The following is a 24329-nucleotide window of genomic DNA, read 5'->3' on the forward strand; positions in this document are numbered from 1 at the left end:
ATATATATATGTGGCGACTGGTGGCAGAGGTTAGAGAAGATGAGCCTGTAATCGGAAGGTCACAGGTTCAACTCCCTGGACCGACCACATCAAAATGTGGGTGGAAAAGGTGAAACACCCAAACTCGTCCCCACCCTCATTTGCCCCACTCTGGGCCCTTGAGCAAGGCACTTAAACCCCATCTGCCCCAAAACAGGTCTCTCTTGAAAATGAGGTCTCGTGACTCAAGGAGACTACCTGTATAAATAAAGGGTAAATAAATAAAATATAAAACAGCTTTTTAAAATACATAATTGCTATTTTAATACAAACTTGTGAATTTATTGTTTTAGCTTTTAATTTATTCCACATTTCTGCAACAAGGCAACAAAGTGTTTTTTTTTTAACAACCAGCTGATTAACATTTCAAAAGCTCAAATACTTGAAATACAGACCCAAATTCCAAATGAGCTGAAAAGGAGGCGCTGTGGACGCATACCTGTCAACCTGGTGGTGGTGCTCAAGTACCTGACCGCCGAGATCCTGGAGCTGGTGGGAAACTTGGCTCGTGAGTCGATACAACGGGAGGACCTGGATCATCCCCCGGCACATTCTGAAAACTCTGCATGTCTGTGGCTACGAGTTCAGCAGGCTGCTGTGAGGAGTGGTCATCGCTCAGGGAGATCTGCCTGGCATTCGGGCAGTCCTGCTGCCCAGGAGGACCGAGAGACCCACCGGATTTGACAGCCAGCCTGATCCGGGTGGACAGATTGGTATCTGTGGCCAGATTCTTCAGGTTTGCTGCAGGAGATCCTTCCTGCCCACAGCTATAACAACTCTTGAATGTAACCAGGATGATGAGCTACAAGACTTAAATTCCCTTTGGGATTAATAAATTATTTTTGAATTGTCATCTTAAGAGAAAATAACCAATTCCCTAAAATTAAATAATAATTTCGTTGGTTCGACTAGTGTATTCATTGTGCTAGGTGCAGTGCTGAGATGACAAACTGGAAAGAAGTGCCTTGGAAATATTATGAGATTTGTGCAACTCCATTAGCTGCCACTGCATTAAAAATATGACCTTCAAAATAAAAGTGTTTGGGGTGGGGGTAAATGGAGTTCCAATCTGTGAAACATGGGAGTACTTTTTAAAGAGATAGTTAAGATATTTTAAAGTGGGGTTCCGGTAGCAGTAATGATGTCGCCCGCCCCCTTGTATGGTAAGTTTTTAGGGTTTTGTGTCGTTTGGATGACTCTCAGCAACTACCACCTCAAATTGTACTTCATTCTCTGTAAAACTGACTTGAGTTATAGCTGTTTTTGTGCTTTGCTACAAGTCGCCGTGGCAGCCATCTTGAACAGGGCTGACTCCAAAAATGAGGGGATATAGATGTACATTCAACAATTATTTTCCGAGTTTCACTGCTGTCCATCTAGGGACTCAGGAGACATTTTTCTAACAGACAAATGAACACACATCCAAGTGATTACAAGATTACCACCTGGCGTCATGAAAGGCAAGCAATAATTAATATCTTACCTGCTCTTTGAAAAGCCTCTGATTGGAGAAACGGGGTTTAACTCTGACCCAGTTAACGAGCTAATGGCCAGTCTGAGCAGGGCCAAAACCAGTGAACTGCTGCCATCTTGAATTTACTCCAGCCTCAAAAACATCAGAGTGGCTTATTATTTTAAAACCATACTCCTTTAAATTTTACAATGCTGTACACCAAATTTGATATCATGGTTCACTGCAAGCACAAGCAGCAGCAGCAGCTAACTGTAGCACTTCCAGTGCAGCATTTCTGCCAGAATAACTGTGGAATGCAAAACTAAAGAGTTTTTAAAAACTGAGTTAGCATAGGCACTTTTAAAATGGCAAAAATCCACACTGGTCAAGCTTTTAGCTCGTCGATTTGGACAAAAATTAAAAAAAGCTTTTCGACTACAGAGCATTCAGAAAGCTAAATGCAACAAGTGAATGTCAAGAAATCCCTACTTAAGAGGATCTGAATAATCTTTTAAGTTGTTTATACAAGTTTTCGCCGCATAAGAGGTACTTGCATCTTGCACAACACAGTATTTAATTATGTCATCTGCTGCTTTATAGTTTTATGTTAATAAGGCAACCTACAAAAGCTGAAATGTCATTTTATTTGTAGAAGAAATAAAAACAAAATCTCGAGTAAATCTGATTTACATCCGATTTAAATCGTCCGAATTGCTGAAAGTTATCTGGACTAGATTTGTGTAAGCTTGAAACTGCATGTAGCCCAGGTAAGACCCAATGAAGGCCTGGAAGATGAGAACTGGCAGCATCTTCTTGATGACAGGTTGGAGAATGGTCCAGCTGAAGCGTAGCAAGTTGCTCTTCTCAGGCAGGAGAGCCGATTCGTACCGGGCCGTGAGCCCGAGGTTTAAAGGTAAAGCCAAGACGATGGGGTAAAGTCCCCCAATGAACATCCCGATGAGTGCGCCCTGAGACAATGTGCAGGGGAGACAGTCGAGTTCCCCTTTCACAAGGCGATTGGAGACCAACACGTTGTACACAGCGGGTGTGACCAGGATGGGCAGCACGGCCATCGGCAGGTTGGCGACGATCCGGGCCGCTCCGACGTTCAGGACCCTCCGCAACATGCTGTTAGCTATCAGCCCCGTAAACCCGGCGTTCGCCCCCAGGTACAACGATCCGTACATCAAGGTTTTCTGATCAAAGTTGGTCAACTTGTCGAAATTCTTTATCAGCATTTCGGAAATCATTGCCTGCGACATGGTTCTGTGAGGGTCGCTCCTCTGCTCCGTGTTCTCAGACATCTTCAGAGAGAAAGGAGCGACAACAAGACGATTTTGAATTGCATGGAGTTTAAACCATAAACGAGTTCTTGGCTTTGCACGGTTAGGGCAATACAGGGCGCAGACATGTAATTTACCCACAATTCCGCCCGTTTCCGCCCTCTGTCAGTGTTGCCAGATAGAGTCGAGACTTTCCAGCCCAAAAGTCTGTTAAAAACCGCCCCATCGCACAAAAACCCGCCCAATCAATATTTTGTTATATTTACTGTTTGTTTAGACACAGATTAAATGTTCAATATGAATATTTCTATATTTACCACCACAGGCATAGTGTTGCACACATTTGTAAACACTCAAAATAATACATTTGTTGGATTAGTGTGTACCTTTAACCTAAATATTTAAGGAGCACTTTAAAAGTTTGGTGCCTGTTTGTTTGCCAAATGTTTTCGTGTGTGTGAATGACAGGCATGAACATAAAACACTTTGTAAAACAGTACTTTATGAACAACAAAGTCCATGCTCAATAATCCAGGTATAAAATCCAACATTTTTCAGTCAGGTCATCTGGACAGTTTCTTTTGTTTTGTGCTGAAACGTTTTGCCTTCGATCCAGAAGGCTTCGTCAGTCAAGGAAACACACAACAAAACTGATTCTTCCTCCAACATCTTACTCCAAAGTGGAACAAACCAGTTCTGCTTGTGATAAGATGGTCTCTTTGGTACGCCCCCTCCTCCATTGCCAGCCCTCTTCCTTGTTGACAGTCTTGTCAAATTGGTTGAAAACAACAAAGTCCATGCTCAATAATCCAGGTATAAAATCCAACATAAAAACTGTCTCACCAGTTCTCTGTTGTGAACGCCCTGGCAGATGGAGAACATTCAGGGAAGCTTTGCAACCCCCGTGACCCAAAATGGAATAAGCGGGTAAAGATAATGGATGGATGGATTGTTTGAAATGTATTTAATAGGTTAACTCAAAAACCGCCGATCTGACTCCAAATCCGCCCAATCCCCACCCGCCCAAAGCAATTTTTACCCGCAAAATCAGAATGAAAACCGCCCAATTGGCGGTAAACCGCCCCATCTGGCAACACTGCCCTCTGTCAGTCACGCGCATGCGTCAAATTGGGCGCCATGCCCCAAATATTCATGAACATTTTCAGTCAAGGACGGTCACGGCGTTCATCTTTCTCCAATGTTTTGGTCCTTTACACTTGCTGTTTTTTTTATTGACTTTTGTATACAAACGTAATTCTACATTACATACATACATTATATATTCTACTGGTATGTTACGTTGTGATAGCTAAATGTCTTTAACGTGCAATGTTGCCTGGTGTCGAAGTGACTGCAGAGCACAGCTGAACGATACATATAAAGTAGATATTGGAGATGAGCGCCAGTTTGTACCAGAAAAAGATTTGAAGCTTCAAAGCCCCAAAGATGCACTCACCAGTGACATCTACTGGTCAGTTGCAGTTACAGCGGGCACCCAAGCTCAAAGTAAAAACAACGTTATTTATTTATTTTTTTTTGGCAAGTTTGGATCCACGCCCACTGTTTATAAAAGTGAACGCAACGACGAAACATCAAACTTAAGAACATTTTCTAATCTTTTTTTGGACGAAGAAAGAGGCCATATAGTCAATATAGACTGTCTTGAATATACACAAACGACAACATATGATTAGATGTAGCTAGAATATAATGCATCTAAAAATACAGACTGAGCATGCGCATCATTACAGCGACCAAACGCGCAAACAACTTGGAGGCAAACAATATTTCCGGCATTTTAAAAGTATCTGAATTAAAAACCAAGACAATTGAAACCATAATTGTAAGCATAAACATTTTTTACTGACTATTAGACAAAGTAAAAAAAAAAACGTTTTAAATGTCCAGTTGCTCTTAAAATTAAGCATAGTTAGTTGTTGAATTACGAGAACTTCGTAGCACAAAGACACCAAATCCCATAACACACTACGGTAGGCGTGGTTATTGTGTGATGCGTCAAGAAAATTAGTACAGAAAGTTCTGTCGGATTCTGCGTGTAGTCGCCATTTTTCAGAACGAGGTGTTGGTGGCAATTTCTCAGCTTCTTTATTCCCAGTCTTCAGCCTGTCTGCATTTACCCATTTTAAACTCAGCGTTGTGAATTACGCTAACATATTTTAAACCGGTAAGTCATGGTGGGGTTATTTATTTGATTAACTTGCCGTTTTGTCCATTTTCTTTTACGTGAATTTGACGTCTCGCCACAACCACCCAGCCATAACCTATTGTTTGCATTTACTATTAGAAAAAGCATAATTCTTCTAAATGTTTCGAAGTACAATGCTGTTTTGTACAGCGCTGTCAGTTGCAATATCAATGCGAGTAAAATATACATTTAAAAAAATTCGTTTTTTTAATGTTACGGTTTTGCTTACGTAATTGAAAATCCTCAGTGGGCCTTAGGCCGCCATTTTCTCTTGGTAGATCTTCCGCAATCGAACCAACCAGTATCTATGTTCATTGTTTTCACCACTAGGAAGTCGATTGTCACCAAGCAAATTAATATGTTTAGTATTACAGTGATACTGTGTTAAAGTGTTAGCATGTAACTAAAACTAATTGCGGACCGAGTATGACCGAGCTGAAAGGCTTCAGCTGCGGCCTAGTCGTAGAAATGTCGGTTGTTTTTCGTTGACATTGAAAGTTTCACTGTCCGTGAAATGTCATAGGCCAGTGTGATAAATACAATAATTTGATGTAGGAAGTTTGTTTCATTTTGCATTCAATATGAAACTTTAAGTGCATTCACTGTAGTTGTAAAAAGTAGTATTAGTAGTCCAATGCTTAATGCAGTGTTAAATCAAATCCTGAATGCAAAGATCCTGGCAAAGTAATGGAAGCAGGTGTACCAGGCATGGTTCATAACTAAAAGTTACTTGGTCATTGATGTATGTAATAACCCCCCCCCCCCCCCCCTCCTCTCGGGTATCTTCCAGATGCGGAACTTAAAGCGAATGCGCTCTCCAGGTGTCTGGCTGGATGAGTGCATCTGGGAGGAAAGAATGGAGTGTCGTAAACGCAGAAAACGAGATTCGTACAGCAGCGAAAGAGAAAACGGATCCAGAAAAGCTCCCCATTATCACAAGACTCATGGCGGGTAAATATTTTGTAGTGTTTACAAGGCAAAGTGCCTGTTGGGAGGATTCATTGTTACAGTGAGTTGAGTCATACTGTTCTGTGAGGTTGTCAGTCTGAAGTTTTAGCTAACCAGCATTAAAATACAACTATTTTAACAGTGTATTGCAACTTGGAAATAAGTGAAAATCTGTTGCCAAACAGTATAACATGACAGTATTTACTTTTATTGTTTATATATTTTGTCTGTGGGGCCCAAGTATGTAATACAGGTAAACTATACAGGTTTTGTAGCAGTAAATGACTGTTTTTCATGTAAATGCAAATTGTAGTTGTAAGCTTGCTCGTTTCGTAAACTGGAGTGCAATGTAACTGCAGGTCTTATGTAAATTGAGGCATTTTATTCAATATGGACACCTGATGGCAGTATTGGATTTCTTTTTAAGAATACAGTCTTGTTTTTGTACTGGCTGACCAGCATTGTAGACAAAACATTGCAGCACAGATTTATTTTAAGTAACAATTTAAAAGCTTAAAGATTAATATGATTTAAAATAGTTTGTTCCCCTTGTTGCATTGCTTAAAAGTTTTACGAACGTGTTATTGCTGGAGAATTTGAACTGCGGTCAGCTTGATGACTCTTTAGTTCCTATGGGAATTCAGATAATGTTCTGTTGGACTACTTAACATCCAGTGGTGCATAATAGCTATCCATTCCTTACTCACAGCAGTTTTTGTTTATAATGTATTGGATTATATTTGGATTATATATGCCTGCGTATTAAGGCTTAAACAAACCTACTAGTGTTAAGAGGTGAGAACACGCACGCTGCATTACCACCTGCAGCACATTTAAATTAAGTTTTCACTTTCAACTGTTTTGTTTTCCAAAAAGCAAAGCTATCAAGTAAAGCTTTCTGATACTTGTGTGTTGCAGTGATGGCTTTTTGAGGACACATATTAAGAGGTTACATTAGGTGTTTCCAGATCTACTCTAATTTTAGTTCTGTAGAGAGGCAGACTCCTTATTGGCAGACAACTGATACCAACTAGGTGCTAAGGCACAAGGTGTTTCTTGGTCTTTTTTGGGTGCTAACATGACAGACTGGGCTGGAGTTTGCTCACAAGTTATTGGAAACATAGTTGCACTGAGAACTTACTATAATTTTTAAAGAAAAGTAAATGCAGATATTTGTAGTCAGAGAAAGTTTGGTATGTGTAAATTTGAGAAATGCCAATACTAAATGGGTAGTTTTAAAGCAGCATATATAGGATCACACATGTTTACTTCTGGGGTTTCACGATGAATAGCAGTTTGAATTACACCCCATCAACTTTCACCTGCCAATGTGGCTCTCTGACAAGATGAATGCTTTTTAGGTCCAGGCTAGGTAGTTGCTGTATATTTAATAAATTTTCCAAATGTGTGGAGTTGCATGTTCTCTCAAGAATACAATTAATTAACAAGACTATTTTTTAGTGATAATCAGGTTAATAATTTGTCTCCTGTGCTGCAGCCACTTATTGAGCACGATGCAGGCTATCTGATCAGCATGCTGCCAATATCAAATGTTCTAAAAGGTTCGGGGATAGAGTGTCAGGCAAAAGGCTCACTATTAGCACCACCTTCTCACTCTTCATGTCGGTGCTTGATCACTCAAGAACTTAGGCTCTACTTGACCTGATATCATTTTAAGAGCTCATTTTTGTTTGTCATAATTTGTTTATTTGCAGGCAATACCTGGAGGCCCACAGCTTAAACCAGATGCTGGATTCTCATGAGAAGTTCACACATGAATGCAGCTTTGATGTGGCCTGCGATAATGAGAGTCGTGAAGATGCCTACAAGGAGAAAGACCTTGACTGGCACCACTACAGCAAGTCATCAGGCCGTAGTGGGCACAGCAAACGAAGCAGTCACAGGCATAGAGACAGAAGGCGCAGACGAAGTCCTTCACGCCACAGGTCCTCCTCGGTATGGAAACCTCTATCTTCTTGTCTATATCACTAGATTGAGTCATTATCACTGGTGTTTAGCCAATGCTAAATACCAATTTCTTTGTCTTTATCTCTGTACCATACTCTTAACTGAGCATGATTGCCAAATGTGATAAATTTTGTTTTAGGAGGTAAGATTTTGTTGGTGTTTAGAATATGAAATAAAAGTGGGCCCAGTTATTGTGACAGAGTTCAAGTGGTTAGTCATGAGACATGATGCTATATAGAAATATTGAAAAAGAAGTTGTGAAAAGTGTAATTAGTGAAGTTTTGTTTTTCTGTACTACTCTGAGAAAGTCTCTCATCTGTAAATCTTGTTGCCATGTTTTTCTTCTGTAACACACACCATGTGGTGGCCGCCGTCCAATTTCTCTGACGGGGGCTGAATTTGCATTTGCTGCTCCGTCCATTCTCCTGGTGGTGTTACTGAACGGGCTGAATCTGTCCACCCCTTCACCTCCCCCCTTGGCCGGGTTGAATGAATGACGATGTCGCATTGTGGTGGCCTGGTGCTGTCTGATGGGTTGTTGATGTGATGGCGGATTGCGGCGGTTCCGGTGCAGAGGACAAGCCATCGTCGCAGGAGCAGGAAAAGATCCCGGAGTGTTGAGGATGATGCCGAGGGTCACCTCATCTATCACAGTGGAGACATGCTGAGAGCGAGATGTATAGAATATATACCTTTTTTTTCTACTGTTGTTCACACTTTGTCTCTCTCACTCTCGTCTGGTTATTTCCAATCATTAATTTAGAGACTGCTACATTTTGGCCAGTAGATTATTTTCTTTATATTTTAGCATTTTATTTATGTTTTGGTCAGCTATTGCTTGTCAGTTAAACATACTATGAAGTTAATTCTAGGCCAATATTCATAAAGCTTTTTTTAGTACTTCTAGCCATACAGATATAAGCTGATGCAGTAACACAGCTAAAGGCCAGTGTTTTACTCTTGTCAGTCCAAGGAGTCTAATTTCATTTCTCTATTTCCTGTAGATGAGATTGTGTGTACTCTAGGAGAGGGTGCCTTTGGGAAAGTCGTTGAGTGCATTGATCACACAAAGTAAGTTCTTATCGTAAATATGACTTTAAAGCTAGCTCTCATTGACTTTTCTGTTAACTGCTTTTAAAGTTTTAACCAAATTTAATCCTAAAAACTTTGTCTTTTAGTAATGGAGCTCGAGTGGCTCTGAAGATTATTAAAAACATTGACCGCTACCGAGAAGCAGCTTTGTCTGAAGTAGACGTGCTTAAACAATTGAACTCCCTCAACACTGACAATAGATAGTAAGTACGCTCTTATCATAATCCAAAAGGTTTATTTTATTAGACAAACTGTTGAACTAAATGTCTTTCATTTTCCAGTGCTTGTGTGCACATGCTGGACTGGTTTGACTACCACGGTCATGTCTGTATTGCCTTTGAGCTGCTCGGCCTCAGCACGTATGACTTCCTGAAGGAAAACAACTTCCAACCTTTCCCTGTGGAACAAATCAGGCACATGGCTTACCAGATCATTAAAGCTGTGAAATGTGAGTAATCATGTCACTTTGTGTGCAAAAAAATATGTTTTAAAAAAGTCCATCGTGCATGTAAATGTTTGTTCTCTTTCAGTTCTGCACAAGAACAAACTGACTCACACAGACTTGAAGCCTGAAAATATTCTCCTAATAGATTCAGATTATGAAATGGAATATAACCATGAAAAGGTAATTTATTTCAAAGGTCAATGCTGATGTGGCCAAGATGACAGGTTTTGACAACAGTTTATGAAGCTGACGTATGTTTGGATTTGTTTTCAGAGAAGAGATGAGCGAACACTGAGGAAGCCCAATGTGAAAATAGTTGACTTTGGTAACGCCACCTTTGATCACGAGCACCACACGTCTGTGGTGTCGACACGTCATTACCGTGCTCCTGAAGTCATTTTAGGTAAGTGACCTCTCTAGTTCAGCTCCAGCAGTTTACACAACATGAGATTAATGTAGGTGGTGTGTCGTAGATTTGGGCTGGGACCATTCCTGTGACGTCTGGAGTATTGCTTGTATACTCATCGAGTATTACCTCGGAACAACCCTCTTCCAGGTAATTGGCAGCATGGAGTGACTTCATTTATTTGTTTTTTTTTCCAACCCTTTGCTAGTTGCTTCATTTACCATTTTTACCTGTTCTCCCATTCAGACTCATGACAGTAAAGAGCACCTTGCAATGATGGAGAGAGTTCTGGGCCCCATTCCTACTAACCTGCTGGAGAAAACCAAGTAAGGCAAACGTCCAAGATGTTTTCTGAATATTGTAATAATGTTGATGCTGTGTGCTCATATTTCTCATTAAAAGTAAAAGTATATTTGCAAATCTCTAAGCTGATCTTATAGTTATCAAACTAGTCTTTATATTAAACTCTTAAATAAAAAGTGGAGCACTTCCCTTTTGTTTAAGTTTCATTTTAACAACAATCGTGCCCAGTAACATCACAATTATATTTAGTGCAGTAATGTGTGGGCACATTTCCAACTTATTTGTATGCTATTAAAACATTTAGCATGGTGGGATTATTTTTTTAAATTTTTTTTACCAAAAATCACTGAGGTCCTAATTTTATTTGGCCCAGTTTTGTCTCGTTAGTGGTTGACTTGCCTTAAATTGGCTGATTTGTTCTTGATTACAGAATAACACCCACAAGGCAGAATGAAACGAGTTCTAGTTTAATTACCTTCTGAGTAAACCTGATATCTGTCTGAGATCCATTTCATTTACTTATTTTTTATTTTCAAACTCAATCCCATGCTTGTTTCATGTGGAAGTTAAAGCCTTTCCTGGTGTTTTTCTTGCATCAAATAAATGTTAAATGTAGTGACTGTTGCTGATGGTGTGTTTCGTAGAAAAAGGCGATACGTTCATCGCAACAAGCTGGACTGGGATGTTCACAGCTCATCGGGGAGATACGTCAAGAAACACTGCAAACCCCTTAAGGTACAAAAACGGCTGTTTTTAAAATTAAAATCCTGAAGACTCAAAGCTCAGATCAGCACATTTACTGACGTCAACTTTCCATTCCCTCACCAGCATTACATTTCTTCCAAACGTGAAGAGCACAGTCAGCTCTTCGACCTGATCGAGAAGATGATGGAGTACGACCCGACAAAGCGCCTCAGTTTGGAGCAGGCCCTCAGACATCCCTTCTTCTCCTGCTACTACAAGACCAGCAGCAGGAAGAGCACCAGCAGAAGCAGCAGCAGTAGTAAATGAGGCTGGACTTGTGAACTTTGACCTTTTGGCCAAGCCCTTCCTGTCACAGATCCATCAGCCTGCATCTCCTGACCGTCCAGGAGAGAACATCTGACTGTATCAGTCACTGCCCTGCCTCGTCCCACTCACTCACGTCACACGTCTTAATGTCATGAATGCAACTCCAGTTCGTCTAGGTTTTTTTTTTTTTCTTTCATTATTTAAATTGTAACATGGCAACGCTCATAGAACTTTTTAAATGAATGAATCTGTAATTTTGCCATTTTGTTTTTCCTCGCTCTGCTTGGTGATGAAGGGGGTGGGTAATGTAACATGAACACAGCCTTCATGTTGTTTTTGTTTTATGGATGTGTATATTTAAAAGAATTAAGGCAGGAAGCTTGTACATAGAACTTGTTCAGATATTTACATTTTTGATTTAGTAATGTAATTTTTTGCAACGTGTCAATAAAGATGACAGCAGAAGAGTTGTCGTTTCTCTTTAATGGGTGCAGTAACTGCACGCGTCCGCACGATGGCAGCACGAGCGTTGTCACCAGAAGTAAATGAGACATGGCTGCGTTAAAGATTAGGAAACAAATTATTCAGATTTAACTCCACAATGGAAGACGGACCTGCGTGTAGAGATGACTCTTCATCATTGTTCCAGTCTTTAAAGGCCCCTGCCACAAAGAAATTCAGACCGTCTGAACACATTAATGACTCCATGTGTACTTTATTAAACGTAAACTACCTGTGACTGACAACAGGTCAACGTTGGAGGACTGAAAGTTTTAATGCACTCGTACATCTTGACACTGTTCGTCCGTTCAAAGCATTTTGAGAGTGGTGGTGCAGAGGTTGGAGAAAATGGGCCTGTGATTAGAAAGTTGCAGGTTCAACTCCCCTGACATCAAAATGTGGATGGAAAAGGTGAAACACCTGCCTCCACCCTCATTTGTCCCACTCTGGGCCCTTGAGCAAGGCACATACCTCCCACCATCTGCTCCCAAACAGGTCTTTCTTGAAAATGAGTTCTCGTGACTCATTGAGACTACCTGTATAAATAAATAAAATAACTGGTTCCCAGCTCTGGTCCTTGAGGAATTCCATCCTGCTTGGTTCTCTGCTCCAACACACCTGATTCAGATTTTATTACTTCCTGAAGTTCTGCCAAAGCCTGTTAAGCACCCATTTATTCAAATCAGGTGTGTTGAAGCGGGGAAACAACTAAAACATGCAGTGTGGCGTTCCTCAAGGACCAGGGTTGGGAACCACTGGGTTAAAGAACGCAGCCGTAATTAAATCGACCTGTTGAAGTTTGAACGCTGAGCTGCCTTTAAGGCACTCAGTTTATTCTTGATTCATATATTTCCAGCTAAATGACTACTCTTGTCACATTAATCCTCCACGTCTAAGCCCAAGTCAAATTTATTTATAAAGCATAATTAAAACAGCCGCTGTTACCAAACTGCTTTGTTTACATTGAGTGCACACCCGCATTTTAGAACCACATATGGAAAACAAATCAACTCCTTTTTGCTCAGGACAAGCTTTTCTCCAGAAGCTGGAGGAGCTCCAGAAGTGGTCCAGCTCAGGCTGTCACCCCTGCAGCCTCCCACGTGGTCCGGCAGGGCGGGCGCATCCAGAGCGCTTCCACGCGCAACTTTTAGAAAGGAGAACATCTGATCTGTTTGCAGCCGCATCCTGCCAGAAGCTCCGAGCTCTCGGGTTCACTTTACTCCCGTGTTGTGAGCTCTGCGCGTGCTGACCCGAAACTCATCAAACTAATAATTGGTTGGTGTCGCGCCGATCAGTTCTCCTGACTTTACAGTTTGGTCCATCAAGTTTCTGTTCGCCGCGGCGGCATGGACACATCCAGCGGCTCCAAACCCGCGTGCGAGTGCGCGCGGGCCGCGGGGGTCCAGCGGTGGGTGCCGGCCCTGTGCCTGCTCCTGTCCCTCAGCTCCATCACCCTCTGCCTCCTGTTGAGCTTCAGGACCTCCAAGATGGAGCAGCGGCTGCAGGCGGAGATCAGCGCCGTCCTCCAGCCCGCGCGCAGGTCTCTCCAAAACCAGGACGGGAGCCTCGTCCCGGAGCTGCGCGCCCCGATAGGGCAGCTGGTGGAGGAGGTAAAGCATCACCGCGTGTCGTGGACTGATTACAACTTTTGACACTAATTATATCTTCTTCGTTTTTGTTTTTGCCTCTTTCTGCGCGTGCTTCTGCTCATTTGTCTGTTAGCAAAATATCTCCCGAACCACTGAACGGATCTTAATGAAGTTTTCAGAAATTAATCACTGGATACACTTTTAAAAGTATTTAAATTTGGGGGTTAACCCGATTAAAGATGGCTGCTAAATCAAGACAATGCTGACAAACACCAGAATAGTTACTGCTTAACCAGTTTTACAGATATCGAGCTAAGGTTGGGTGTGATAGTAGCTGTATCTGACCCACACTTTATACTCTGAGCTCTAACTGATAGCGCGAAATCTGTGTTCAAACTTTGGCAACAACCATTGCTTTGGATTTTATCTGTCTGTTAGCAAAATACCTAATAAATCAATGGATGGATTTTGATGAAACTGTCAGGAAGTGATCAATAGGTGTACATCTAAAACTGATTAACTTTTGGAGTCAACACGATTTAAGATGGTTGCAACAGCTAACTGGATTTACAAAACACATAAATGGCTTTAACTTAACCAGTTTTACGCATGTTGAGCTAAAACATGGTGTGGTAGTAGCTGAGCCTTACCCCCAACACATTTTGAATGCAACACATTGTGCTGCTTTTTTTTTTTTTTTTGCATAAAATCTTGGTATCAGCTGTTGGAGTCAACTTTGTCTGTTAGCAAAATATCTGATAAACCATTGAATAGATTTTATCAAAACTCTCAGAAAGTAAATATCGGATGTACATCTACAACTGAATAACTTTTGGACTCAACCCGATCAAGAAAGCTGCAGCAGCTGTGATAAAAGTGGCTACATCTCTGTGAATCTTACAGATACAGAGCTTAAGAGTCGTACAAGATCACACAAGGTTTTGCGTGGGGAGTGTATATAATGTTATTTTCAAGCTTTACCCAAACATACACAAGATAATCTGAGTTTGAAACTCTGGCATGAAAGGCGGCAGGTGATATGCATTCCTTCAAAAGAATGGTCTGTCATTATTTCTACAATCTGCTGTATGCTCCAATGAAGGTAAAACTTATCAGCCCCTGTTTTGCATATTAAAAGTAACAAATCATGTTACTATTCTTTGAATTAACAATAAAATATCTGGATTTATGTTTCTCCTTTTCACACATTTGCTTCGTGTTTGTTTGCAGAAAATGGTGTCTCTGGAGCCGAAGCTGCGGACAGCTAGAGACGTTGGTCAAGAGTGCTCCTGTCCTCCAGGTACTGTCTCTGTTATTTAACGCTTCCACACACACACACCAAAAGTTTGCTGCTTGTCGGCCTCGTGGAGTTAAAAGGTGCTCTGGGTGTAAATTAGTTAGTTTTTTGTGTGAAGAAGGACTTTGTCTCCTAAACTGGTTTAGAGGCCGTCCTGTGACTATATGTGGCTCAACAAGCTGCACATTGTTGGGACGTCCAGCATGGACCCTGCAGTCCTCTGTCAGTGTGTGTGTGTGGACGGAGCGTCTGTGTGCCAGGTCAGGACCACGTTTGGCTCGTGGTGTTTATTACGGGGCCTGTGATATTTCCTGGGGTGGAGAACAGAGTGTGATCCACATCATGTTACACACCCACACACACACACACACACACACACACGCACGCCTCCCATCATGCCTGTGGATTTAAGAAAGATGCTATCTCTCTTTTATTTGAGGTCAAGTTGCTTCTTGGTGTGACGTGAGAGGTGCCCAGCGGCTCCAGCTTTAGCCTTCAGCTGTGTGTTTGATGGTTTGCAGATTTTAGCTGGCCTGTGGAAGCTGACGGGAGTGATTGGGCTCGGAGCAACAAGATGCGAGCTGACAATCAGGCTCAGTTATTTATTTCATCTTTAATTTGCAGCTGAAAGGGAAAGAGGGGATTTTTGATTTGTTTATTGCAGATGTGGGAGGTTTTCTTCTAGGAGTAGTTCTGCAACAACAGAACTATTTGAACAGGGTGCAGCTGATCCTGTTCCTTTAAAAGGAGCTCTGCTGCTTCTTTTGACGGACAGAGCTTTTCTGTTGTGGGACTAAAAAATAAAGAATATCAGAGGTTAACAAAATTGCAATTTAACCAAAATCCAGTTTGAATGCTGAGTGACTTCACTGAAAGCTGCTGAAGAAGTTGAAGCTAACTGGCTAATGCTTAAAGAAGCAGAACATTACCTAAAAGCTTAAGGAAGTAAAATACTATCTAAAACTAAAAGTAACAAAAGACTAGCTAAATATAGCAACACAATAGCTAGAAGCTAAAAGTAACAAAAGGCTAGGGAAAGGTTAAAAATAATAAAACACTAACTAAAAGCTCAAAGTAAAGTGCTAGCTAAAATATGGAAGAACTGGCTAGAAGCTAAATATAGCTAAAGGATGGTTCAAAACCTTAAAGTATAATCTGTTAGCTGGAAGTTCAAATTAGCAAAAGACTAGCTAAAAGCTAAAAGAACCAAGTGCTAGATAAAATATGAAAGAACTAGCTAGAAGCTAAATATAGCTAAAGGATGGTTCAGAACCTTAAAGTATAATCTGTTAGCTGGAAGTTCAAATTAGCAAAAGACTAGCTAAAAGCTAAAAGTTGCAGAATGGAAGCTAGAAGCTACATAAAGGCCTTGCCTAGAGCTAAAAGAGGCTAACGGCTAGCTAAAAGCTAAAATTAGCAATAGACAAATTAAGAAACATATTTCAAGGAGAACAATATTTTTAAATGTGTTAAAGAGATCTCTGTGTATTTTGTATGAACAATAATTTTACAAAAACATTTATTATAAATAAATGTTTTTAAAGTATTAACGTTGCAAGAAACTAAAGTTATAGCACCTATCCGCTAAAGGAAATGAACATTTTATATCTAAAGGGTTCAAACAGCACCTAAAGTTTGCAGAAAACATGGGAAAACCCTGGAGAACAATAAACATTATTAACAAAGTTGTCAGTAAATGACTGTTTGGTGATCGATGCAAACACTCAGAAAACTATTTAAAGTTCTTTTAAGTTTCTGGTCTGAAGATGAGTTTTTATTTTTGTAAAGAGCATATTGTTCATTTGGCCTTTGATCTAAACCCACTGCTGTTTGTGAACATTTTTCTATTGGATTTCTCAATTGAACGCTTTAAAACGTGTTTATTCCCTAAACCAAAACGCACAACTAATTTGTGTGCTTGTGAGACAGTTTACGAGTCAAATCTGGCTGCGTGTGTGTGTGTGTGTGTGTGTGTGTGTGTGGGGGGGGGGGGGGGGTCATGCAGCTGAATTTCTGTCCCCCTCAGCCTTTGAGGGGGCCGACACTGCAGCTGTAAGAAGAGACCCTCCTCTCTTCTTTAGCACCAACTCGCAGCACTTGAAACTGGAAGCGTTTAAAGCGCCGGGATCACAGAGCGAGGTATTTCTGTCTGCCTGTCTGCTCTGCCACGCAGCAGGAGTGGCATCTCTGCCATTAAAGCTATGCCCTCCACTCCACATCAGTGGGGGGGCTCAGCTTTCAAACATGCACAGAAACGAGGGCACCGACAGGAGGCAGTGTTTCTGCAGCAGCTCCGCGGACCATGATGAGGATGTTACTGTCTCCACTGCAACTCCTGACAGTTTTGCTGTAATAAAAAAGTATTTTTACGGCAGTGACTCGTCTCTGAACAGTGTCAGGTCCCAGACGCTGACACGAGGAGCGCCCTGACGCTTTCATCCTCGCAGATACAGCATGAGCAGCAGTCGTAAAGTGTTAGGCAAACTGTCACTGAGAACAGCTCTGCTTACAAGCTTCAGGTGTTTGCAATTATCACCCTCCTGCTCCCCCAACTCACACACACACACACACACACACACACACACACACACACACACACACCCTTACGCTACATACAGCATGCTGGCCTTACAGACGTTCATTACTTACACTTGAGCACGTTTATGGTGCCTGCAGTAATAAGAATCATGCGGGGACTGTTTGTTTCTTGGTAAAAGGGCGTGCGTTGGATTGTGTGTCCTCAACTTGTCTTTATCTCGAAAGCTGACGCTGAATAAGGCGCACAGTTTGTTTACCAGCTTCCACCAGTAACAGCTCCGTAAGCTGAAGTGGAAATGGAATATTGTCGCACAAAATGTGTTTTAAAGCAGAATTTTACACATTTTCTAACATTTAATATTCCACTTGTTTACTGTCTTCTGCTATGACGAAGAGCGGACGATAGTGTAATTGTCTATAGGGGTGTAACAATACATCGATTTATATCAATATATCGATTAAATTATTAATGATTCGATTATATCGTGGCAAAACTGAAACATAGATTCATATCGTCAGCTTTAAAATACGCTTTTACTTTGAAATTCCCAAGGCACGTCCGTGTCACCATTTCCGTGCGCGGCTGCGGCCGCCTCAGCAACATGGCAGACGAGGCAGAAAACACAGATAATGAAATTCACTCTCCGGCTGGATTTAAATCAACACTGTTGAAACATTTTTGATTCCAACAGAAGGACGGCTCAACAGACAGAACTCATGTTGTATGAAACAGGGGCCAGCGTGACTTAAAATACTCTGGGAAACAACAAATTTAGCCGTTCACCTGAAGAAGAAACACGGCATTGATAGCCATGTTATGTAAGCTCAATATCTATTTTTGTTTCTTTATAACTGAAAGGTCATCAGGATACTTTTAAGTTAACGTGTTTAAAAAATGCACTTAAACATAAGAAATGTGAGACTATACTGAACAGGTTATTTATTTTTATTTTTTCATTATTTAAGAAAAAAGTTTTTTGTTTAAATGCCTGGTGCATGTAACAACAGAAATAAAATGGTTAAATCATATTTGAATTGTTTTTGTAAATTTATTTATATGTAAATGAGATGGGCATTTGATATCGCAATATATCGATCGCAGACTTGTGAATCGAATAGAATCGAAATCGTATCGTGACAGACTGTGATATCGAGAAAAATCGTATCATCATACAAACAAATCAATATAATATTGCATTGTGGTAAAGATTTACACCCCTAATTGTCTACGTGTGTGTGTGTGTGTGTTCATTCGTCTCAACAAAATGTCCCATGAACCACTGGGTTCATCTTAATGAATCTCCTAATGTAATCAATCGGCCTGTCGTGATAAACAATAAATCAATTAATAGCATGATAAATAAAAATGATCAACCTCATTTTCATGTTTTGGCTTTATAATTTCTTCGTGTCTCTCTCTTCTACTGGACACTGGATGACAAAAAGCTGAACTCTGGTGCTCTTCACTGACCCCTCCCTTTCTCTTTAAAATCTGTTTTATTCATTCAAAATGTCCATTTTTTTTGGATCGTTAAAAACGGCTAAGCTGAGAAGCTAAGCTACGAGCTAAGCTAACAGGCCGACCTCAGAAAAAACCCTCCGTCTTCTCGAAGCTCTAAAATTCATGGTTGAAACCCGTGCCTTCGTCTAAAAAGTTGTTTTTCTCTGCAAAAAAAAAGAAACTGAGAACTTGTTCACTGATTTAAAAAAAAATTTTTTAATTAAAAGCTTTGTATGAAAAATGCTATGCTAAAGAGTTCAAACCGCACCGAGCGTCCGCCATTTTGAGAACCGAAGAGAGACAGCCCATGTCACGTTAAGGAGCCTCTCTTCCATTTTTCTTAAAGAGACGCTGATCGCTCCCTCACTATTCAACCTTTGGTTCAAGCAGTCTTATACTGCCATCCAGTGGTCATAAAAAGGTACTACACTCAAAACAAATTAACCAACATTTCTTCTTAAATTTGACAATAATTACTAATTATTGTCGAATTTCAAACAATATTATCGCAATAATTTCTGAGGCAATTAATCGCCCAGCAAAATTTGTTATCGTGACATGCCTAGTAATCAATGGATTCACAACTGATTAGTGTTTGTAGTCAACTTGATTCAAGATGGCCGCCACAGCTAATTGGATTTAGCTAACATGAAAATGTTAGTTATGCAACTATTGAGCTCTAATTTGCTGTGGTTGTAGTTAAGCATCATCCTTAACTCATACACTGAGTGGTAACAGACCATGGGAGATCTGTCACATTAAATTTTGCCATTAACTGTCAACCATGTTAGCAAAATATCTCATGAAACACCGGACAGATTTTAATGAAACTGTTGGAAAGTTGAGCTAGCAAACACAAAAGGAGCTAAAACTCTGCCACATTTACAGATGTTAAGCTCAAATTTGTTGTGGTTGTAGCTGAGGATGTTCTCTATCACATACTCTAGTCACACCTAGGGACAATTTAGAGTTACCAATCAGCCTAACATGCATGTTTTTAGTCTGTGGGAGGAAACAGGAGTACCTAAAGAAAACCCACGCATGCACGGAGAGAACATGCAAACTCCACCCACAAAGCTTCCCGGTCAGGTCAAGATTTGATCTGGTGACCTTCTCACTGAGAGGCGGCAGCTCTACCAACTGCGCCACCGTGCTGCCCAAACAGAATTCAATGATTTACAAATGTCATTGACCCACATTTTATTCACAGTGGAACACATGTAACATTTCACATGTTTAAATGAAGAGATGGTACAACTATTTGAGGAAAAAATGGTGATTTTTGAATTTGATGGCAGCTACACATCCACAACTGTGCAACATCTGTAAACGTCTAGGAGCTGAGGAGAATTTAGAGGGGAACGTTGTCCCATTCTGGTCTCATGGGGCATTTCATTTCATGATGCGCCAAATGTTTTTAATCTGAGAGATCTGGACTGCACGCAGGCTAGTGCAGCTCCAGACTCTTCTACTACAAAGCCATGCTGTTGTCACTGGTGCCGTTTGTTCGGTGTCTTGTTGAAATATGCAAAGTCTTTTCTGAAAAATATGTTTTCTGGATTGGAGCATATGCTGTTCTAAAACCTTTTTACATGTTTCTGCATTGATTGGTGCTTGTGCAGATTTGTAAGATGCCCATTTAAGTGGCAATAATGCACCCCTATACCATCTGAGAGGCAGGCTGTGTGTGAAAACAGGCTGAATAGTCCCTCTCCTGTTTAATACAGAGGTCATGGTGTGTCACATTTTCCAAAAACACATTTTGATTCATCTGGGGGGGGTGTTAGCGAAAGTCGGCCTGTGATCAGAAGGTTGACGGTTCAATTCCCCTTACTGACAACATCAAAATGTTGGTGGGAAAGGTGAATTATCCACACCTACCTCCTCCATCATTTCCCCCACTCTGGGCCCTTGAGCAAGGCCCTTAACCTCCACCATCTGCTCCCCCTGGTGCCCTAGACAGCAGCTCTCTGCTCCACACAGAGGGCTGTGGTAGCTCGGTGGTCTGTGGTTGTGTCAGGAAGGACACGGCATAAAAACAATTGTCAAGTGTTCGTGTGAAATAGTTCACTGTGGAGACCCCAGAGGAAGAGAGCAGCCGACAGAAGAAGAAGAACATTCATTTGACCATGAACACGTTGCTTCAGTCCATTTTAAATGAGATTTGATCCAAAGACGACAGTGATGTCTCTGGATGGTGTCCACATACAGCTGCACGATAGAGCTTTAGCCAGCATTTGTGCATGGCACCATGATCTGTTTACAGACAATGATCTAAGGACGTGTTCCTGAGCCCATGAACTGATGTCCAGAACAGAATCACACCTGCTTTTAATGAAGCCCCGCCTGAAGGCCCGAAGATTTTTGGTATCCCGTATTGACTTTTGATAGCTGGATATGGGCACCAGTGACCCCACGACCCGAAAAGGAAGAAGCGGGCAAAGATAATGGATGGATGGATCTCTAAACTGCCCTTTTAGTACCCTGTCCTCTTACTGTCCTGTTGTCAGTTACCATAATTAGTTGCAAATTGCTCCTCCAGCTGTTTCTTATTTGTACCTCTTACATTTACAGCCTTTTGTTGTCTTTGTCCCAACATCTTTTTTTTAAACGTGTTGCTGTCATCAAATTTAAAATGACCCTGTTTGATTTGATTTTTTTTTTCTACAAATGATCCAGTTACTCAAGTCTTAACACATATGTGTACTATGCTGTACTGGCAACAAAATATGAGTTTATGAGAAAAGAAAATCATTACAATATGATTTTAATTGCGTTTTGTCACAACTCTTTCAGTATCGAGATTATATGAAAACTAAGTTTTTGCATGTTTTTATAGTGTCTCGGGAGTACTTTAATAATGAGGGCTAATCATTATACTTTCAGCCGCCTCTGACGTTTTCTTTGAAACCATAGGAGGCAGAGGCGAAGCTGCACACCCTCCTTACCCAGCATCCCACTCTCCCAAAGTGAAGGAGACGAGGAAACCCATTTTTTTGAGAGATTGAGCAACACAATGGGGCCAACATTCCCCGGGGCGTCATTTTATTTTTAAAGACATAATAAATCAGACAGGAAGCTCGCAGCTACCTATAGACCTTAAACCTCTCTCCACAGGAAGTGTACATACGGCACATATGATCCATTAATGACCATTATAAAACAATAACCGCAGGAAATTTGTTTCCCTCAGCAGCCTCGTTTCAGATATTTTTCATTAAAAGCTGCAGCAACATTCAGCTTCGCGTGTTAGTTGATGTCTGCCGGCACGCTACAATAAATGTCTCATGGCGTCTGCTGCATTACTTTAAACTGACTGTGTATGAAGTTATGAAGAGAGCATCCTGTGGCAGAAGATCCAGGTGTCTTTATTGTTTTCTGCTGCAGAGGGAAGGACCCAAACTGGGGAGGAAAACATGCATCAAATACCTTCGACCGTGCTGCTGCACAGTCGAGCGTCCCTGCGGGCGTAAATACACTCCTCGTTTAGAGTTTTAACTAGTTACTTTCACCCAGTCTCTTTTTCACCACGTGCTTCCAAAAGTCAACTATTATGTTTGTATTCTGCATCTGTCTGTTAGCAAAATATCTTGTGAACAACTGAACAGATTTTGATTAAACTTTCAAGAAATAATCATTGAATGGTTCTCTACGTCTGCTTGACTTTTAAAGTATATCCAATTCAAGATGGCTGCCACAGCAAACTGAACTTAAATAACACAAAATTGACTATAACTCAGTCAGTTTTACACAAATTGAGATAAAAGTTGGTGTGGTAGTAGCTGAGACTCGTCCCCAAAGCACATGCCAAGTACTATTAGAATGCGTAAGATCTTTCTTTAAAATTATAACGTTATTTATTTGGAATCAATGGTGTCGGTCTGTTAGCAAAATATCTCACGACCCACTGGACGGATTTTGAAAAATCTTTCAAGAAATAATCAATGGATGTTTCTTTACTGCAGATTAACTTTTGGATACAATTGAATTGAAGATGGCCACGGCAGGCAATTGAAATAAACCAACTCAAAAACAGTTATAATTCAGTCAATTTTACAGATATAGAGTTAAAGTTTGTTGTGGTCGTAGTTGAGAGCTACTAACATCACATACTCTAAGGGAGATAGCTCCAACTCAAAATAAGATCATCTCCATCTATAACACACGTATGAAATGTGTTGGGTGATATGCATTCATCCATGGATTGTTAGGCCTTTATTTGTATTTATTGTTTCGTCTCGTCAGTTTACGCCTGTCTCTCAGCTCCGAGGTCTGTAATTCTTGTTGCTTTTTTGCAGAAGTGAATATAAAAGTGAACGACTCCTCTTGATTTCTCGCTCTTATTTGGATATTGTGGAAAGCTGAAGGGCGCTCCGTTTATTTGTAGCTGCTAACGTGGAATGCTAACTCGTGGACTGTTGGAGACATTTAGAGATGGATGTGCCTCATGTGCAGCTGAAGCTTGGGGCTGGATTCAAGAGGTGCTTCTAGATGAATGCCAACCGTCTCCGGGATCGAGTTGCATCAGCTGTTTGTGTGAGAGAAAGACCTTCACGATGTTCTCAGGAACCTTTACGCTGAAGTCTGAAGTCGCCCAAGCACGAGCAGAACTTTACCGCTTTAAGACGGCGGCTCAAAAATTGTGCAATCTGAGCTTTTCTTACTTATTTTCATACAAAGAGACACAATGATTGTGTGTCTGATTGGCCTCGGAGTTGAATCTTGGAGTGAAGTCACTTTCTCATGTCCAAGTTGTAAGTCTGAAAACCAACTGGTTTCCTCATTCCTCATACTGGTGAGAAACTTATCTGTCCAAGTTGAGATTAAAACAAACAAAAAAAAAATAGATTCAGAGTTAAATGGACCACAAAATATAGACAGTTGTAGGTTTTTCATCAGCCTTGACATCCAAATAAACTATAACAACCTTGTCCATAAAAACTGATAACCACAGTATTAAACTATTAATACAACCAACACTCATTCGTTCATCTGGGCCTTCATGGTCTGCGATAGTCCTTGATGGAGGTCCTGCTTGCATCAGAATTCTAACCTGGGTATGACATCACACCCAACCTAAAGGTGGTCCAGGTGCAAGTTGAGAAACCAGTTGGATTTGCTGCGGTTGTCCGTAGTGATCAGGTTAACCATTATTAGTAAATCAAGTTGATACATTTGCTTTTACTGCATTTTTTGCATTAACCATAAACCCTAAAAATGATGGACAGAACATCTCTGCCTCTTCCCATCATTCAAATCTGAAGCTGGCATTATCTGATGTACAGTTCCTGCTGGGTTGTATTTTTGGAACCAGAGTCTGTGCACTGGAGGTGTAGGGCTGTAAGCCACGCCCCCTACTAACCTCACAACCAATCATAGTTTATTTAAGCATCAATTATCTAAATAAAACTAAACACATTTGGGAAATAAATCTATGAATGTGCAGTTGTAAGAAAAGACTTGCATGAAATATTAGAAGTGAAAACCTGGATCAGATGTGATGTCAGTCCCTGATCTAACTTCTAAGACAGATGGAGCAGCAACGTGTTGATGTTGGTAAAAAGTATTAGCAGGAAGGAAATGAAAAGTAAGGTGTTAGCTTGTAGTTTTCTATGAAAGAAAACGCTTAGCATGAACTCGTCATGCTAACAGTAAGCCAGTACGTCACTGGGCTGCAGCTGTGGGCAACTTGTTGACAAACAGCACTTGTGAGGGATTCTCCAAAATGTGTTGCTTGAATTTTTAACAT

General features: G+C 40.9%; 3 protein-coding genes across 3 annotated transcripts in view; 2 read left to right on the plus strand and 1 right to left on the minus strand.

Annotated features, from left to right (window-relative positions):
* Positions 1-2170: 2170 nt before the first annotated feature.
* Positions 2171-2930, minus strand: tmem126a (transmembrane protein 126A). The gene has a single exon (XM_037675878.1). It carries the CDS (start codon positions 2794-2796, stop codon positions 2179-2181), a length of 618 nt encoding a protein of 205 aa, XP_037531806.1. The 5' UTR covers positions 2797-2930; the 3' UTR covers positions 2171-2178.
* Positions 2931-4793: 1863 nt separating this feature from the next.
* clk4b (CDC-like kinase 4b) lies at positions 4794-11616 on the plus strand. The gene is made up of 13 exons (XM_037675319.1): positions 4794-4960; positions 5772-5932; positions 7645-7885; positions 8472-8574; positions 8902-8968; positions 9076-9192; positions 9271-9437; positions 9520-9614; positions 9708-9837; positions 9908-9990; positions 10087-10166; positions 10788-10878; positions 10972-11616. Exons 2-13 carry the CDS (start codon positions 5772-5774, stop codon positions 11152-11154), a joined length of 1518 nt encoding a protein of 505 aa, XP_037531247.1. The 5' UTR covers positions 4794-4960; the 3' UTR covers positions 11155-11616.
* A 1385-nt stretch (positions 11617-13001) lies between these two features.
* Positions 13002-24329, plus strand: part of LOC119408494 (collagen alpha-1(XXIII) chain) — a 250608-nt gene continuing 239280 nt past the window's right edge. The window contains exons 1-2 of the mRNA XM_037675320.1: positions 13002-13265; positions 14475-14544. Coding sequence (XP_037531248.1) covers positions 13002-13265; positions 14475-14544 — 334 coding nt within the window. The remainder of the gene's footprint in view (positions 13266-14474; positions 14545-24329) is intronic.

Source organism: Nematolebias whitei, chromosome 4, assembly GCF_014905685.2.
Source record: "Nematolebias whitei isolate Nwh7 chromosome 4, NemWhi1, whole genome shotgun sequence".
Classification (NCBI taxonomy): domain Eukaryota; kingdom Metazoa; phylum Chordata; class Actinopteri; order Cyprinodontiformes; family Rivulidae; genus Nematolebias; species Nematolebias whitei.